This window comes from Poecile atricapillus, chromosome 11 (genome assembly GCF_030490865.1).
Source record: "Poecile atricapillus isolate bPoeAtr1 chromosome 11, bPoeAtr1.hap1, whole genome shotgun sequence".
NCBI lineage: Eukaryota > Metazoa > Chordata > Aves > Passeriformes > Paridae > Poecile > Poecile atricapillus.
Genome location: NC_081259.1, coordinates 10,215,406 through 10,234,286, shown reverse-complemented (window position 1 = coordinate 10,234,286; position 18,881 = coordinate 10,215,406). Strand labels below are relative to the sequence as shown.

The 18,881-nt window shown below is 37.2% G+C and overlaps 1 protein-coding gene across 4 annotated transcripts in view; it reads left to right on the top strand.

Moving 5' to 3' along the window:
• SPPL2A (signal peptide peptidase like 2A) overlaps positions 1–16,787 on the top strand; it is a 29,086-nt gene extending 12,299 nt beyond the window's left edge. Inside the window, exons 6-17 of one of the 4 annotated variants that reach the window (XM_058847294.1) lie at positions 1,145–1,296; positions 2,044–2,140; positions 3,451–3,552; positions 4,154–4,235; positions 4,494–4,568; positions 5,199–5,255; positions 5,413–5,466; positions 5,896–5,995; positions 6,818–6,895; positions 7,228–7,388; positions 9,517–9,550; positions 14,082–16,787. In XM_058847294.1, the coding sequence (XP_058703277.1) occupies positions 1,145–1,296; positions 2,044–2,140; positions 3,451–3,552; positions 4,154–4,235; positions 4,494–4,568; positions 5,199–5,255; positions 5,413–5,466; positions 5,896–5,995; positions 6,818–6,895; positions 7,228–7,388; positions 9,517–9,550; positions 14,082–14,113 (1,024 nt within the window). In that variant the 3' untranslated portion in view covers positions 14,114–16,787. The remainder of the gene's footprint in view (positions 1–1,144; positions 1,297–2,043; positions 2,141–3,450; positions 3,553–4,153; positions 4,236–4,493; positions 4,569–5,198; positions 5,256–5,412; positions 5,467–5,895; positions 5,996–6,817; positions 6,896–7,227; positions 7,389–9,516; positions 9,551–14,081) is intronic. The other 3 variants (XM_058847296.1, XM_058847293.1, XM_058847295.1) reach the window with 3 other exon arrangements.
• Positions 16,788–18,881: the final 2,094 nt, after the last annotated feature.

Here is an 18,881-nt window from a genome sequence, read left to right as displayed (position 1 = left end):
CAACGGTTTCCTTTTTCCCATAGTTATGCAAATTAGCTTTTTAAAAAAGATTAAAGAAGTAGAAGGAGGGGAGGTGTGTGTGTTTCTTTTCTTAAAGGTTGGATCTGATTATGCTTCTTTTTCACCCTGCAGGGTGTGGTTGCACAGAATGCTAAAATAACAAAATGTGGTGCTGTCTCCCATATTAAAAATACCTAGATGTAAGTTATTAAACTAGTTAGTGTTCTTTCATAAATCTAGGGCAAGCTTTTTTTTTTTAAAAAGCTGCTTATTCAAAGCATGTCTTCTGAGAAGGTGATTCATCTAACAAGGTGCCTTGCTCCTGTGGGCTATTCTCTTTTGAAGGTAGCTGTTTCAGTGCTGAATTCAGCATTTGGTAGGTAGGTCCTGGGATTCCTCAGGAACACGCTATCTGATGGGCAATTTGCACTAGGTGTGTACTAAAGAGTAGAAGAGCTCTCTGCTCAAAGAACAAACACAGCAATTTAAGCCTCCTTATTTTGCATGGTGAAGTATGAATATGGAGTATGTATGCCCAGAAATCTTACTCCCAGTGAAAATCCCCAGTTATACCACCTCTCTTTCACTTACTCTAATTATGAGGTGTAAAAGAGCTAGTACTTAGCTAGTTTCATTCTGCTCACATGAATTGAATGGGTTTTGCAGACACTTAATGTCTAGATGAGGTTTTAAGAGTGTGCAATACATATGATTTTGATTTATTGTAGACATATTTTTCAGATTGTCTACATTTAGCCCAATAAATTTTGTAGTCAGAGGTGATGCACTAATAGAGCTCAGTGTGTGTATCCTGAAAAGCAGTTTAAGAGTGTAGTACTACATTTCTTCACGTGGATCGGTTGGGGATGCTCCCTTAAAGTTGGCAATTGCACCATTGGAAAGGAGTGCAGTTAATCTTTTCCTTGTGATGTGTGCTAGTTTGGAAATGCATATCTTCATTAAAAATGGAGAGAAATTCAAACAATAACCATGCCATTTTCTGTGGGTTTAAGTCTAATAATAGTATGAACTAAACTGAAACCTTGTCAGTCTGAATGTTCTATAACCATCAATTCTGGTCATAGTAGAACGTTTTCATAATCTGTCATCTGAGGTAAATGTGTTTGTTGTTTTCATAAAACAGTGAGAATCTGAAAGCAGTAGCAAGTCCTGGGGAGAGAGAAACCCGATGGAAGAAGGAAGAAAATGTTACTTTCACCCCTCTAACAGTTATCTTGTTTGTTGTCATCTGTTGTGTCATGCTGGTCTTACTTTATTTCTTCTACAAATGGTTAGGTAAGAAAAAACGAACAATCTAATTTGACTTATTTTTCTACATGATCTTATGAAATGTTTTGTCTAAAAAACTAGATTTCTAAACTAAAATGAAGGTAACTTTTTAAATTATTCTCTCCATGCATGAGTTGAGGGTTGAAAGGATGCAGTTGCTACTTAAAGGAGAGGTTTCTTCAGCTGTCTTACTGCCTTGAGATTGCTTGTTCTGAATGAAGTCATGTGGGGGAGAGGTGACTAATGATGAGCAAAAAAAAATTTATGATTGATGTTGACATTCTTGGGAGGATGGCAATGACAACCTAGTAGTGTTTAGAGTTTGCTTGATGAAAACATGTTTTGCTAGTTGGAGTTCGGTGTTTGGTTTTAGTTTTTTGGTGAGGATCTGGCTAGAAAGCAATTTTTATATTTCTGAGTCAAGTTTTTGCTTGATGAGAATTTTATCATAGCAGAGATACTCAGAACTCAGCATTTTCTATACTCGGCTGACTATGATCTCCAATGACTTGAGCACCCCTATAACTATAAAGAGTTTATATCATGAATCACAGAATCCTCAAGGCTGAAAGAGACGTTCAGGATCATCCGTTCCAACTGTCTCCTCAGTACTGTCACTGTAACCCTTAAACCTCATCACCCAGTGCCAGTCCAGACATCTCTTGTACACAAAATATCGAATGCATGTTATTGTTTTTATTTGCTGTTTTCTATTTTGTGTCACTGATTCCTGTCTTCATTGTTTTTATTTAGTTTATGTTATAATATCAGTCTTCTGCCTGGCATCTGCGATGAGTCTGTACAACTGTCTCGCAGCATTAATAGGGGAAATCCCATTTGGGCAGTGCAGGTATTGTGCACCTTTCACTTACTAAAAATGACAGGTTTCCTTTGGGTATTTCCTGGTTGCTACTCAAGGCAGCATGAAAATACTAGAACAGTTTGACGAATTATTTTCTGTATGGTTTTAATGTGTGGGATAGTTACAAAAGAAAATTACAGGCTGCTTTAATAAATATTAAAGGTATCTGTAGCATAATCAACAGTTAAAATAGTTGTAAATTTGCTGCATTACCTTTATTTTAAAGCATTCTGTAATAAAATTTGAAAGCTCTCTTGTCTGTCTGAGCTTGGTTTTGCCAAATTCTGGTTGTCTGTCATATGTGCTTATTTTGTTCCTCAAGGAACTGTGTAAGGGGAGGATCCTGCACATTTGATGCTGTTTGGAGCAAGTACTGCTATAGGCAGCAGAAGAGTTTTTGCCTGTTCTTAACCTGTACTGTACCTGCCAATTTTTAACTTTCAGCATGGATGACACATTGCTCGTGTCACCCATGTTAGAAGGTTGTAGTTGCAGTCCTCACTTAGCTGGTTTGTTACCAGTGCACACATAGGTGCTTCTTACCACTCTGAGTTAAATATCCTGCTTGTTTTAGGGTCTATGGGAGGGTCTCTGTTTTCCTTCCCTGCATTTTCACTTTTTTACTGAATGTTTAATGCAACACATGGTTTTTGCCCAAAAGAACAATGCCTATGAACCACATGTGAATTGTGTGATTTGCATGTTGCTTAGTGTAGGCCATTCATGTCAGGTGATCCAGTAGCCCATCAAAGGTAGTAATCAAGTAGAAAAGAGCAGGTTTTGTGTCAGCTGCAGGAGAGGCATTACTTCTGTCAGTTGTCAGTTCAAAAACTATCACAGAAAATTGAGTATGTGGTAGAAATGGATATGGGCTCACAATTTTGCAATACATGGTTACTTCATTTTTAATCTTGTATTAAGTGTCCTAAAATTGATTTTTCTCACTACTACCATTTTGTGCAATTCTGACATGGCTGTCCCTCACTGATGTAGCTCAGTTGGTGTAATTGTTGCATGACAGAAATAGATTAAACAAACTCATTTGCTTGCTGCCTTCCCTGGATGTGTTTGCTAGAATGAGGACAGGCCATCCAAGCCCCTCTTGGCAGGTTTTTAGTGCAGCCCAGAGAAGTACTGCAGTTGTAAACACAATGCCACCTGAATCTGTACAGAATAGACAGGCAAAAGAGAAACTCCTGGGTTCACAACACCTTGTCAGCTTAAGGATGTGTGATAGCACAGGCGTGTGTCTTGGCCTGTTGCAGGCTTTCTCTTTTAATTTAATTATTTTCTTTTAGGATTACATGTTCCAACAAAACCATTGAAGTGAGGCTTATTTTTCTTGCTATATTCTGCATAGCAGCAGCTGTTGTCTGGGCAGTATTTCGAAATGAAGATAGGTAAGTGGTGCATTCTGACTTAAGAGTAGAGTGAATAATTGGTGTTAATGAACTTCCCAGCACACAGCTAATCCTGGAGCACAGCATCCTTCTAAACTCCAGTGCCAATTTCAAAAAATCATGAAAGTATTTTGAAGCTTAACAAGCATGGGAGTAATAGAGAACAAAGCAATGCAAATGAGCTGTATGGTAATATGAAGTTACAAAAAACTATGAAGATGAGGAAGAACTAGCTTGATTGCTAATGATTGCCACAGAAGAAAAGAGGTGCAGAATAGCATAGGGAATAGCTCTGCTCAGCAGTAACTACAACATCCTTGTGTTATCAACACTGTTTCCAGCACAAATCCAAAACATGCCAGCTATTGTAAAGAAAATGAACTCTATGCCAGGCATTACCAGCACAAACAGTTACCTATTTATGATCAGAGGCTGGCATAAATTGAACATCTTGAAACTAGGACTTTTGTGGTTTTGATAGCAGTAATCCTGAAACTTTTTTTCTTGCTTTTTGAGAAATTCTCCTAGCTATTTCCAGAAAAATCTCGATTTCAGCAGCAGTTTGAACAACCGGTAAAAATGTTCTGGGTTTTTTTTGTAGGTGGGCTTGGATTTTGCAAGATATTTTGGGAGTTGCTTTCTGCCTAAACTTCATTAAAACACTGAAAATGCCCAACTTTAAGGTACTGTAAGTTGCTTACCTTAAGATAATACTTTGCTGCCATGAATCTGCAAGTTTACAGTCAGGAAGTAGGTTTTCAATATGCAAGAAATATATATTAAAAAACTTCATCTTTACCATTTTTAATAATTATTAAAAGAAACTAATCCTGTTTTTAATGTTATGCCAGATTAAAACATGTTTCAGTAATGGTACCAGAATCTAGCTGTGTGATACTTGAAAACCCACAGTAATATTTTCTTCTCATTTTTTTTGACAGTCCTGTGTAATACTTCTAGGCCTCCTCCTTCTATATGATGTGTTTTTTGTCTTCATAACACCATTTATCACAAAGGTATGTCTGTGAATTCATTGTAAGAACAAAAATGTCTGGTCATTGGGAGAGTATTTTTTGTTTAACAGGTCAGTGTTTGCAGTATTCTCAAGGTGGAAAAGCTGATTTCCATTTTTCCCCATGTAAGATAACAATGGCCTAAATTTTTATGGCAATCACATGGTTAAAAGTAAACCATCCCCAGTTAGTGTGAGGCATAGTGTGATCATGAGAAATTACTGCCCTCCAGTTTTTTCCCTTCTTTTTCTTTAAAGAGCCATTTATTGGAATATGCTCTAGTACTTTCTGCAGTGATCACTTGCAGTGTGGTATGAACTGTGTGCAAGTTTAGCTTTTATTTTGAAGCAGAAAGCTCATGGCAGAAAAAGCTGACATGTTTTTATCTAAAATTCCAGCTACATCTAGTGGACTTGTTGTTTGGGGTTTTTTAACATCATTTTAGCCTGGACTACATGTTTTTATTGCCAAACAAAGCAGTATAATACTGCACAATACTGAGGCATTCCCTTTGATATTCAGGATTTTTCCAATCCCGAATTGTCAGTGGAGATACAAGCAATTTCTATAAATGTCGTATGAAAGTTCTGGTTCATTAAACCACTAACTTTTGAAAAATAACTTAAATTTCAGAATGGGGCAAGTATAATGGTTGAAGTTGCAGCTGGTCCTTTTGGAAACAGTGAAAAGGTATGAACAGTCATCGTGATATGTGCAGCATTGAAGTACTGACTCTGTGTAGCTAATTCATAATGTGCTTTTCGGCATAACTTTCTCACAAAATATAGCCAGCTTCTGCTATTTTCTTATAAGTATTAAATGCCTGTTGACTTGGGTTTGATCCTAGAGTGATGGAAACTTGGTGGAAGTCCCTACTGAACGCTCAGCTCCCCATGAGAAAGTAAGGATTGTATTTCAGATACTGGATTTTTAAATTATTTCCTCTGAAAAGACTGTTCTTTTGGGGAAAACCTTACTGTCCAAATTTCTCTTTAGGGCCTGGATATCATTGATCAGTATTCTATAGTTAGGTTAATAATCCAGATTTGTTATTCCCTTTACATGGTTAAATGTTGTTTTAACTTTTTTTTGTGTGTGTGTGTGTATATTATTTGTAAATCTGAAATTCCAGCTGACCAGTTGCCTTAAGCTTTATCTACTTTTTATGTTGGTTTCTGGTTTTTACTTCAGGTTCTACCTATTTTGAAGTCTGCATTAATGATAAATTAATTATATTTAAACTGTTTATTAACTCAAGCAACCAAAAAAATCCAGAACACCAGAATGCTTTAGATGAGATTTATGTGGCTTCTGAAATAATGTTTTCCAGTTACCCGTGGTTATTAGAGTGCCTAGACTTGAACACTCTGCATCGACACTCTGTGACTTGCCCTTTTCATTGTTGGGTTTTGGAGACATTATTGTCCCAGGTGAGCAAATATTTTTGGTAATTGTAATTTATGAATAAATATTTTGAGTTTTAATCTCAGCTGACTCGTGGAGTTTATTCACAGGGTAATTACTAAATCAAATGCAGGAGTTTGCCTTGATCAGTCAGTGCAAAATACAACAGAAGTAAGAGTGGAAGAAGAAATCTCAATATGTTACAGGATACTTAAATAGTGAAAGGTTTTTTATTTTCTGTTGTACTGGATAGAGTAAATGCAAGTCCCATAGGTAAATCTAGTTGTCAGTGTTAACTAAATTTCATTTAAGTCTCACAGAAAGCAAATATTCTGTGATTTTGTAGGATTTTCATATTCTAAACTATGTAATTAGAGGTGAGGTAATGTAAAATGTTTTGCCAAGATTTCCCATCTTTCTCAGAAGAGCTGAATTTGGCTATAATTGGAGTCTTGAGCAAATTACTTTAATCAAGCATGTGCAGGCAAAATTGCTGAATGAGAATCCTATTGAAGAAAAGTATTAAAAATAGGTTGTTACGCTTCTGTATTAGAGAGCTGAAAATAGCACAATGTAATTAGGTTGCTTGAAAACCCCAAACCTCTAATTCCAAGCTTGCTTGGCTCATATTTATAGTATGGTTTTGATTTTCTAGACTTTCTGTAGGATTTCTTAGACTGGTTCTTGTCTTTACAGAAAAAATCCTGAAAGGAGATAAAATACCGTAATGGGAAGCTTTACTATAAATTCTTTATGCTGCTTTCATTTGGAAAATTGGGAAGAAAAAAAAATCATGACTAAACATTTCATTAATCCTTTTCCTTTTTTAATTTTTTTTTCCCTTCAAGGACTTCTGGTTGCCTATTGTAGAAGATTTGATGTTCAAGCAAGATCATCTTCTGTATACTACATTTCCTGCACAATAGGTAAATTGTGATATTTCAGCATGGTTGATCTTCATGGTAGCTTTTTTAAAATGGCAGATCTAGATGGTTTTTGTCAGGTAAGGTTCAATGTTGTAAAGAATCTCTTTAGAAACTCTTTTTAGTGTGCTGACTTATACTTAAGGTGACTATTCTTTATGATAGTGTGTTGCTTTAAGAAATCTTGCAAATATAGGGCAGCCTATTGTTTTTCTTCTTCAGTTATAATAACGAGGAAAATATTGCTTAAAAAGAAATTCTGTCTTACTAATTGATTGACCTAATCTAAAAATTCTCCTGTTCTTGATTGTGTATGTATGAATGTCTTTTAATAGCTTATGCTGTTGGCATGGTGCTGACTTTCATTGTTTTGGCATTGATGAAGATGGGGCAGCCTGCCCTTCTCTATCTTGTACCATGTACACTCATCACAAGCTCCCTTGTTGCCTGGAGGCGCAAAGAGATGAAGAAGTTTTGGAAAGGAAGCAATTACCAGGTAGGCTGGAAGCCTTGAGTAATCTGTTGTTAATTCCTTTGAGTATATGCTTCTCTGCAAACTTGGTGATAGATCACCTGCAATCCAGTTTTTGCAAGTTTTCCTGAGATCTTCTGGAATTAATAAGGAAAAGCTGTCTTTAATCTTAGAAAATGTTAGTTGAGTAGTTGACGTGGTGGAACAAAACTCAAGGGAGATCAAATAGCTGGTTCAGTACTCAGGGAGGGAAAGTAATTTGTTCTATCTACTTCAAATGTTTTCTTGTATTTTAACATTCCTCATCTATCATCTTGATGTGGTATAACATGAGTCACTGAACTAAGCATGCAGACTCCAAACTGTGCTAGTTCTATATTAGAGACAGTTCCAAAAAACCAGTGATCACCTAGAGCTTTAGAAACTTTCCATGCATCACCAATGGCCTACATCATAAGGATTGTATGGAGCATTCAGGAACAAAATAATTGGGTTGTGTAACTGCTTCCAATCACAGCACACACTATGGGCACGCTGTCTTGGATATTCTTTATTTCTCCCTTGGTTATGTCTGACACTACCCAGGAAATACAGTTCTTAAAATCCCACTTGCTGACATGTGCATATTTCCCCTGATGTGACTTGCTGTAGTAACTGGGTGTGCCAGTAGCCCTTGTGAGCTGGCATTTATCATAAGACAGAGCAATCTAAAGATTACTCTGTGTTTTACTTGAGACCTAAGTTCAGTATTTGAATTGAAGCACCATCACCTCTACCTAGGTCATGTTGAACTTGGAGCTTGGATAGTCTGTTCTGGGGGAAGGTGGGTGTCAAATTCATGGTGGACAGAAGCAGCTCCTGCTTTTTCAGTTTCTGGATTGGAAAGTTTAAGTGGGTCAGTGGAAGTGAAGAGTAACTCTTGTAAAGATAAAACTACAGGCACCAGCTCCTATAGTATCACTAGCAAAATGCTACCTTTTGTTGATTTAATAGCTACATCTGTTTCAGCTGGAGATTGGCTTAGGTGTGAAATTACTCAGATTTTCAGCTTTAACTAAATACCCTGTCTTTTTGTTTACAAAATCAACTCCTCCTCTCATAGGTCCAGTGAATAGAAATGTTTCTCTGTAGGTCAGAATTAATTTGGTTTACTGTGCATTTATATATCAAATGGTGGCTGTTTGCTCTTCTAAAATAAACAAGGTCGCATTTATGAAGCCCTGTAACTCTGGGTTTGTTGTGGGGAAAACACTTTGCAATTTAATTTCCTCACTTAAGTTCTGAGTAAGATTGGCCTAAGTAAATTTGGCAGGTCTCCTTAGCGACAAAAAATTTCTTGCACTTCTTGTAGCAAAACTCATGCTTGAAAGAATTATGTTGCCATAGTAGTTATTTCATGTCCTTTCAACTGGTTTTGTGAAGGATTAAAACTACTCTGAACTTCAGCTTGTTTTGAGTCAGATGACTTCATTTCTAGCACAATTTAAAATGTTGATTTCAACCCCCACTCCACCATCCTTGAGTTAGACTTGTCTGTAATTGAGTGTGCAGTTGAGCTCTGTGTAACTTTACTAACTTCTATTTTTCTATAACTTTCTGAAGAATATTTTTATATGAATTTTTTGTTCACAGAGAGTATTATTCAAATTGCACTCTTGAAATGCTGCAGGGTTGATCTTTCTCATATATTGTCCTTATCTAAAACTGTATTTTGAACTGTTCTTACTGAACTTACAAACATGCAAAAAAATCCCAGCAAGTAAATAAAACCCCAAACAGCCCTAACCCACACAGCTCCAGGGTTGAAATCTCCAGCTTTCAGTGTTCACTCGGAGGAGGAAAGATATGCAGAGGTGTCAGAAGACAGGTTTTTGCTACATCAGTGATTGAGGCTCGGGCAGAGCTGCCCCATGGACAAGGGTGGCCAGACTTGTGTAGAGGTTTGCTTTGCCCTCATGGGAACAGAAATACCTTGAAGAGTTGCTAGAGCAGTGTCCTAGGAATAGGGGTAGAAGAACAGGTACAGTGCATCAGGTGACTAAACTTCATAATAATAGTCCATTAGTTACCTTCTTGGAGTTTGGGTTTTTTTCTGATTTTTTTTGTTGGTTTTGTTGTGTATGATTTTAATAATGGAATGAATTTTATTTAGGTATCGGACTCCTCCAGGACGCCTTTGCTACAAGGTGTGATTATAGCCTTCTTTTAATGCAACTTTAGTAATCATCTTACAGTTTCTTTTTTCTTCTTTTTCCCCTTCTGCTTCCTCTTTTCAGTCTTTTCTGCATCTGCCTCTTAATTTTGTATTAATTACTTAAGAGAAGAAGGTAGAACTGAAGACAAGATACCAATCTGTATTCACCCTTAGCTCTTTTGGGTTTTTTATTTTTTAAAGGAGTGCAGGAAAACATTAAGTAGCAATGGAGCTGTGATTCCTAAACCTGAAGGCAGGTTTTGTATGCTTCTCTGCTCTCTAACTTCGCAAACCATAGGACTGTCTTCAAATATTTGCAGTTGGTGTTAGTTCCTCTTCTGTCACCTATATTGCAGTCATTCACCTGATTTTTCTGTCACTGTATAGATGTGGAAACCTGCTTAGTGCTGAACAACAACTTTGTTGTGTTCTGTTACAATGCTGGGCATTATAAATTTGCCTTTAGTAATCACGTCTGCAGCCCTTCTGTCATTGTCCTGCTCCACAGTGTTCATCCTGTCCTGTCTGCACTGCTTGCCCTGGGCTGGGGAGCAGGGACTGGGACCTTGTGACCTCACTGCTGCACCATTTCTGGACTGCAGCGACATTTGGCCTTTCTTGGCAGCAGCTCATGACAGCTAACACTGATGGCATTTAGTTTTGCTGTCCACACAGCTTGCAGAGAGCAGTGCAAGCTTTCAAATTTCAGCTTCTCATGGAATCTAAGCATTTAATTATAATCTTGAATTATAGTTGTGGGAGTTACACGTGTATTTATAAAATGTAGGATGTCTGCTTTGAAGACAATTTGGAATGGTGAATTCTGTCTGCCTGTGTCTTAAATTCTCAAATTAAAAATTCTTTTCTCATTAGCTCCTTTCTTCTAAGAAAGAGTACTTTAACAATTTAAGTCTCATTAGCAAGCTTTAATAATGAAGAAATTAGATATAAACCAAAGATGATATTAGGAAGTGGGAGGGGTTGAGTGCAAATTAAAAGCATATGGCCAAGCTATTTTTATAACTTAGAATTCTTCTGTCCTGCTGTGTGCACTTGAGTTCTTGGATAGGTTTGTTAAAATCACTTTTTTAGTTTCTTCTTTATACATATGACAAATGCTTGACTCCCTGAGATAGCTCTGAGGTCCCATAATTCATAGCTGAGGTAATTTCTGTTTCTGCATAATGATGCAGTCTTAAATTCTTGTTATGCTCTGTGTGGCTTTTTTATGGTGTAGTCTTGAGCTATAATGAGTTGCTGCACAGAAAACATTTTAACTATTCACTGAACTGCAGAGATTTCTTGGAAGAATAATGTACTTACTTTCCTGCCACCTTACTGGCAGTATTGCTAGTATGAAGTGTGAAATAAAGGTTTATCTAAGTTTCTGGATTGCTTATACTCCTCATAGATGCCTTAAACTAATTTCATACTTATTTTCCAGTAATTAATTTAATTTTAGAATACTGGTTTTTGTATCAGTACAATCTATGAAATAATTTTAGCAAAAACCTGGAAAATCTAGTGGCCTAATTCAACTTAAGTCTTCTACATGGAGTAGTCTTGCAGCTTGTTGGAGTTTGTCAGTTTGAAGTGTTTAGCACTTCTTATCTCTCTTTGAAATAATAAATCAACAGATTTGTCACTGGCATGTTACACAGCATGCACCTGCTGTTTAGTAAGTTTTATAATCACATTTTTAGAGACTTGAATCCATCATAACTGGAAGTTGTTAAGAATTTCATGAAAGCAACATTATTGCCATGAATCTTGCAAGTAATTGTGTGCATAGGTACTATGTGCTCTTACAGGGGGAGATTTGTACTGCCATTCCCAGTTTGGCTCTGTGGAAGTGTTTTTTAGGGGGTGAGTTTGCTGGTTTTAGTTCTTAATAGCTCACCATGTTAGTAGATAGGTTAAACAGAAATGTTTTACTTACAAAGCTGTCCTAACACCTCCCCCTTAAAAATTGTCAGAAAATCAGATGTGAGAGCAAAGCTTCTAAGTCTCTTCCACTTCAGGAATGTTTGTGAGCTCTCCACGATGTACAGTCAGATTAGCTTTGCCTCCTTCTTAGCTTAAATTAACAACTTTGTCCGGGATTGTAGCAAGGTGCCTTCATCTTGCAGCAATTATCATAAAGATTCCTGCTGAGGCTTTGAGGAAGGGGTTGTCCTGAGAGAACCCACAGTGGAGATACATATGTGGACAAAGCTGCTTAAATGCCATCTTGTACTTTTAGTGTGGCACCTGCTGTCCCCAGCTTTAAACTGTGGGCTGTCCTTCTGTGTGGAGGAAAAATTAAAAATGGGGTGGTGTGGCTTTTTTAGCCTTGAAACATTTATATAAACACACCCCCCCCCCCATCCCCCCAATACCCTTAGAGTTTTACAAGGCGTTTGGTTTTAAAGTTAACTTCAAAATCTGATTATTAAGTGGAGACTTTAAAATTTAAATATAGGTGCTGTCTCCAGCATTTATACAAAAGAAAATATATTTTTTGCTTCTTAGTGTTGTATGATTACCAGAAGAATCTTTGACTTTGGAATACACTGAATTATTGGAAATAATTTTAACTCTATTTCTAGAAGCATTTTGTCAATTTAATAGGAAAGGACTGTGCAAAAATGCTTAGCAAAATTACTTTCTCTATGCCAGTTATTAGATGATTCTCCCTAGGTTGGAGGAGGATATATGGTATGACTCGATGCAATATGGTACTTTGGGGGAAGGTTGTTCTTGTTTTATCCTGGAAACGAATACTTTAATCCTCATTCAAAGGGATGGTTTGAGTTCTGTAATTGTAGGGAGTGTTTTGCTTTTGGTGACTTTTGATGTGGATTTTTGGTTGCAGTTTAGAGGAAAATTCTGGATATACTGAAATAAATGCAAGATTGTGATTAGCACAAGAACTGGGTATTCACTGCTGGGCTGAGTGTGTGCTGCTGCTCTTAACTCAGTCCTGAAGTCTATTGGCAAGGCAAGACTGGTGCCTGCCTTAGTTCTTAGAGCTTTGGTTCTGGCACATGAAGGGAGGGTTGTAAAAGATCTTTTCTGGTCTTAGTCAGATTGATACTGTGGCCACTGGGCTCTCCTAAACCTTACCCAAATCCCACTGACTTGTTTTTTGGAACTGTCATCTGGGTTTACTGCACAGCATGCTGGTGTGGCTTGACTGTGAAACAACTTGTTTAAGCAAAAGTGCTTTTGGTAAGGTATGTTTGTGTACTTTCAGTGAAACAATTCTGGTGGCATAAAAGAAGGAATGGCACAGAGCTGGATCATAACTAAAGAATAGAAAAGTTAACTGAACAAGTCTTTTTACCCTGTACATAGAATTACACCACACTAAAGTGTGTACAACACAGCAGTCTCAGAGCCTGGCTTTGTCCTGGCAAGGATTCTGAGCAGGTGCTTGTAAGACAAGAAAATAATTGTGTGGAAATTTGCCCAGCTTAGATCAGAACCCACACAGTGAGCAGCTGTTACACAGAAAGACAGGCAGGATATGCCACTATGAAAGAACATAAGTAGGCTTTTCCACCTTTTGATGCTTAAAACATTATCTCTTGTCCTAATAATCCTGCCACTCTGGGCATATGAGCTCCTGGGCACATTTTGTTTTTTCAGCATTAGTTGTACTATTTCTGTGTCTTCTGTCTGTGGCTGTCAGCTACCCAAACTGTCCAGTTCTCGGCCTCTTGTTAGTTATGCTCAGTTCTGAAGCCCTCAAACTGATGGTCTCAGTTTGTCACACTAACAAGCGTGTGTATTACCTCTGTAATGCATCCAATGCCTTGTCCCAGAGGCAGAGCCTTCATTGCCTCCAGCAATACAATAGTGGATAGGGAAACAGGCTGCTTTTTAGTCAGGACAACTACAAATTTGTCTTGAGTTATTTCAGGCAATCTAATCAGTTACATCAATGCCAGGTATAATCAGTCTATATAATAACCTGGTTTGGATTCTGTCCTGTTGCAGGACTACACAGTTCCCTTTCCTTTATCCTTTTTAAAATAAAAGGAAAATTTAAAAAGACGTGATCACTACAGTTAGTTTTGACTAACTGTAATATAGGTAGCCTTTACGGCCATGGTAAGAGAAAATTAGTCTTTTCTGTTCAAGCTATTGCTTGCTACCAGTAAATGTCAGGTAAGATCCTAGAGTCTACTTCCAGTTTTGCAAGCCATATTTTTGAAAAATTTGTGTAAGCCAAATTGTTTTTGGTTCTCTGTATTTAATAACTGAGATACTTCTGAGTTTATTTTCTTGTAGAGGACTCAGGTCCTTGGTTGGAGAATCATTTTGTAGTAGAAAGCATTAGCTATTAGAGCTTTGATTATTTGGCTTAAATATTTTTCTGATCTATGGAGGATCTGTTAAATGTACGCTGCTAAAATGCACTCTAACACTTGTTTAATTATATTTCTCTTGGCTAACAAATACTTTAGATCAATGGGGTAAAGAAGTATTTCTTTATAAAGAGCCATCCCTTTTCCCTTTTTTTTCCCCTCCTTTTTTAGATGATGGAACACCTGGATTACACAGGAAATGAAGAAAGCACGGCATCAGCCACTGAACAGCCCGGAGGACAATAATATGTGGGATCCTGATTTAAAATAGCATTTGAATTTTTGACAGCTGAATTACAGTAAATTTGGTGAAATTTTACAATAGAGTGTTTCCCACTCTGTATAAAAGGTTTTTTATTCCTGCACCTATATTTTTATGGAAAATACTGTTAATAACATAAAAGTAATCAAAATAGTCGCATTTTTACAGCCAAACCATAGCTAGTAAAACCGTGCCTTATTTCGATTTAAATAAAAGGATATTTTCTATGCAATTTTCCAACTGTGTTTCTATACAGTATATTTTTATAAAATTTGCTTGCCCATATCAGCTTAAGTGAAATGTTCCTTTAAAGTTTTGATTAAGACAAATCAGGTCTCTTTGAAAAAAAAATGAAGTACCCTTCATGTGATTTCTTTGCAGATTTTGAATGCAAAGGTGGATGTAATGTAACTATAGCAACTGAAGGATGTGACTATAGTTCCATTACTACAAGTAATTCAATAAACAGTGTGTATGTCAATGTACATTGTGAGCCATAAAATAAATAACAGGGGAGATTGAGTGTGGGGTTGTAAGCTCTTCTCCCCACTCCCCTCATTTATCACTGGCTTATGCCTTAATTGTTAAAATTGTTAAACTTTGATGCAAGTCTTTGGATTATATACATTTCCAAACATTTAAAAATAATAAAAGAGGGGAGGTACTTACACATTGTCCTGAAAACTTCTGTACAGCTCCTGGAATAGTTGACAGGCAAGATGGTGTGAAAAGCAAGAGGTTTTTTGCTCAGTGAGTGCTATTTTAAAGGATGGGATAAAATGTTAACACTGGCCTGGTTCTCTCACCTGTTGAGAGTAGGTGTGTATTTGTGGTCTTCATTTGGCTGTGGATCAGTTCAGAGGGATAGGGGAAGACAGGACAGATTTTTTTTTAAATTTTTTTTTTTTACCTTTTGCATCTGCACCATACCTTTTTTTGAAGTATTTTTGAAAATTCTTTGCAATTGATAGACAAAACAGGTTTGAATAGTGCTAGTAGTACCTGTGTTAGCTAAGGCAAATGCATGTGTTTAACTTGTTTAATCTTAATTTGTTTTTGCTTTTAAAGACTTGGAAAAAGGATAAGTAGTTTAAATCATTAGTTTGCATTTAGAAGAGTTTGAGTTTGACACCTGTTCTTTTTTCAGGAAACTGCAAATTGAGGGGGATTAGGCATAGAAAACTTGTATAGCTGTAATGCTAACACTTGACACCAAAGAAAACTGAGAAGGCAACAAGGGGAGACCACTGAGTTCACTTAGTGCTAATGTCAGGTAGTTGTTAAAACATTTTTCCTATTCTTTAAATGAATATCATTCCTATAGTAAGTACAAGTTCAAGAACCCTGGAGAAAATAACTGAGTAAGCACATGCTGAGCACTGACAATGGAGGCTTTCCTGCAGTGCCTGTGCAAGTGCCTCCTTTGTTTGAAGGTCACCTCTAGACATTTGTAGTCAGTTTGGGGCATGTCAGCTCAGAAAAAATTACCCTGAGTAAATCTAGTTTAGCTAGGTTTACTTTGGAAGTATGTTAATTAAGACAGTTGAAAATCTGTATTGGCAGTTAACAAAGGCTTTCTGGAAATTTACCTAATTTTTATCAAGTTTAAACTTTTGTTTGCAAGAGTCAGGAGCAGACAGACCAACAGCCTGGATATCAGTTGTTGCCATTCACAGTGATTGAGCGTGGTGCCAGTTGATACGGGTAAGATAACTCACCTTGTTTGCAGCTTCCCTAAGAAAACAGAAATTACAAGCAGTTTTTGTATGTTAGTAGTTCCCCCCCTTGACTCGAGCTTGAATTGACAGCCTCAGAATACAGCGATCATCTTCTGTTTTATTTAACTGGCATTTCATAATAAATTACAGCATACCTCAGTGTTTTAATAGCAGACTGAAAATGTGTCTTCTGATGTGTTATGCTCTTTGACAAGTCCAGTATCTGCCAAAGTTCAGTGGTTCTGGAGAAGTTTCTAAAAATTCCTGAAGCAGATAAAGAAGTCATAACTCATTCTAAGTCATGTACAATTGAAAGCACTCAGAAGCTTCACAAACCTATGTAAGATGACTTCTTTGTCTCTTTGAAATCTTCCACATGGAGGATTTATTAAATTTTCAGCTATAAGTAATAACAGAATTAGTATAAATAAAAAAGATCTTTGGCAACAGAAGTGTATTCAGCAGCTGGCTGTGGAAGCTCTGTCTTGTTCTGTGCCTAATAATGCTCCATGCTTGATCATGCCTGAGGTTTCACACATGTGCTGCCGTTTAGTGGGATGTAAACTAACTTGTTTTTCTTTCAAATGCTTAGGTGCTTTGTTTACAGAAATTATGAATGGAGTTTAAAATTTTATATCAATAGTAGGTTAGTATTGACTACTGAAATGAGGTTTTGTAAGTTCAATAGAACTGATTGCAACACTTCTAGCAATTTTGAATGTTTTTAATATTAAATTTGGTTGGGCTAAACACTGTTGAAAGCCTTGCTAGTCATACTTCAATAGAAAAAATCTTACTACCTTTTCATTGTATGTTTACTGACAGCAGCCCCCTTCCTTATGACCCTTAAGTTATCACCTTAAAAATGTTATTAATAAATGTTACTTGGAAAAAATAGTTGAGTAATTGCTTTGTTCTAACTCATCCTTTTCCTATTGTGAATGTTCATAGAAAAACAATTAACACTTCATAATACCAAGTCAATTAAAAATCCATAATGCACCCCCATGAATATGTAGCTGCAGTTCTTCTTGATGTATCAAAGTTATGATTCTGCTTGTGTGTGATGGGTTTGGTTCATTGTTTTTCTCTTCTTTTTTTTCCCCTGGGATGAAGAGGGAGAACTGAAGTGATTTGAGCTACATCAGTTTTCCTGGTGTGACTCAGTAAATGCTTGTTATACAGCTGTTAGTGCTGAGGCTCCGTGAAAGTACACCTGAGAAACAGTGAGCTGGAAACTTCACAGCTGCAAACTTCCCAATGGAAACAATTTCCCTGCAGTCAGCCAGGAAATAGTGCTGCAGAGGCATCCTTCGGCTGAAGGTGCTTAGCCATGAGGGCAAGAAACAGCCAAGCCTCAGACTTGAAACCCAGGCTGGGTTGAAAGTGTTGGCAAGGAAAAAGAAAAAATCACTGAACCTGAGTGCACCTGATAAGTGATTCTTGAGACATCCCTACAGCCCTGTGATATGGTGTTTCGTATGTAAGATGTTTTTAGGTATTTTAAGTCTCTTTTGCTTGTGTACTGGAGGTTCCAGTAACTTTGAGTCCCAGTAATGGAGTGTGAAACATGGAGAAAACCCTCCAAAATATTCTTTGAATTTACTTATTTTAAAAAGTAGAAGTTAAGAAGAACAGACACAGCTGCAATGAACAAACTTGTTTTTCACTGTCTGTTTTGCATTCCATTATTAAGGCTGCTCCATTTTGACACACTGACTAAACTGTAAATCTCAAAATTGAAGGGCAGCTTCTTCTAAGGAAGGGAATGCTTGACAGTTTAGATCAGTCTTTACAATACAATTCCATTGTATTGGACAATTCCATTTGGATGCAAAAATAAGCTTTTCCCTGTGAGTGTGGTCAAGCACTGACACAGGTTGCACACAGAGGTGGCAGTCTTCATCCTTGGAGACAGACAAGATACAAGTGGTCACAGACCTGGCAGTCTGCTTGGAGCAGGAGGGGTGGAACTAGGCAAGCTACAGAGGAGCATTCCACCTCTACTTCTCTGGTTATGAAGGTGGTTTTTTTTCCCTTGTTTTCCAGCTTCAATGATCTGCAATTTTTTTTTAATTCATGGAAAAATTAAAATTTTATCACCACAATGTGAGTTTGGTTTGTTTTTTTTTTTCATTTGGAATAATTTACTTATACTAAACTGTCAGATTGAAACATATTTAAAAGTTGTCTTTGGATTTCTAATGCTTTCAGAAGCTAAAGCACTGTTTTATTTTCAAGTAGCCCATACAGCACATTTTCTGGGTGAATGCTTTATCTCTACAGTTTTTGAGGAAAGAAGAAGGGCAACTCAGACTGTTGTCCTTTTTGTCAGTGGTGAGCAATCAAAGTTCAAGGTTTTGTGTTCTTGAGAGAGGTTGATGGTGGAGGCTCAGGTATCTCTGGAATTCCTCTTATTGATAAGGAATGCGCAAGATCCTGTTTCCCTGAATACTGAGGGCATCAAATAGCTGAGAATAGGTTTTTGCATGCAGCTCAAAGACCTTTTAACCAAGAAGGTGCTTAGATGTAGGAGCTTTCAGCTTTTTGTTAGGAGTGTGCTCCTGGGTATTCTGCTGTCTCCTTTCTGCTCTCTCTCCTTCCTCATGACCTCCTTTCTTTCCTCCTCTTTTCTGCTGGGAGCATTACCAGCATGATTTGAAGTGTCTTTGCACATTTCTTTATCTTGCACAATATGTTCCTCTGTTCCAGTATGGAGACCATTAATGATGAGATTTAATCTTTTGGACTCCGTCAAATAAACAAACATGACCATCGTGCCCACCAGCTCAAGCCACCAGTAACAGGAGCTGAAAACAAGCCGATCTTCTGCATGTCCTTGTCTGTGTTATGGTCCCACTGACTTTCTGGGGTTGCATTAATGGTGGTGAACCTGCCAGGCTCAGATTTGGAAACAAAAAAAGTAAGGGTTTTTGCAGTTTCATCAGAGGCTGAAATGTGCTCATGCTGGTTCTCTCTATATTTTGCAGA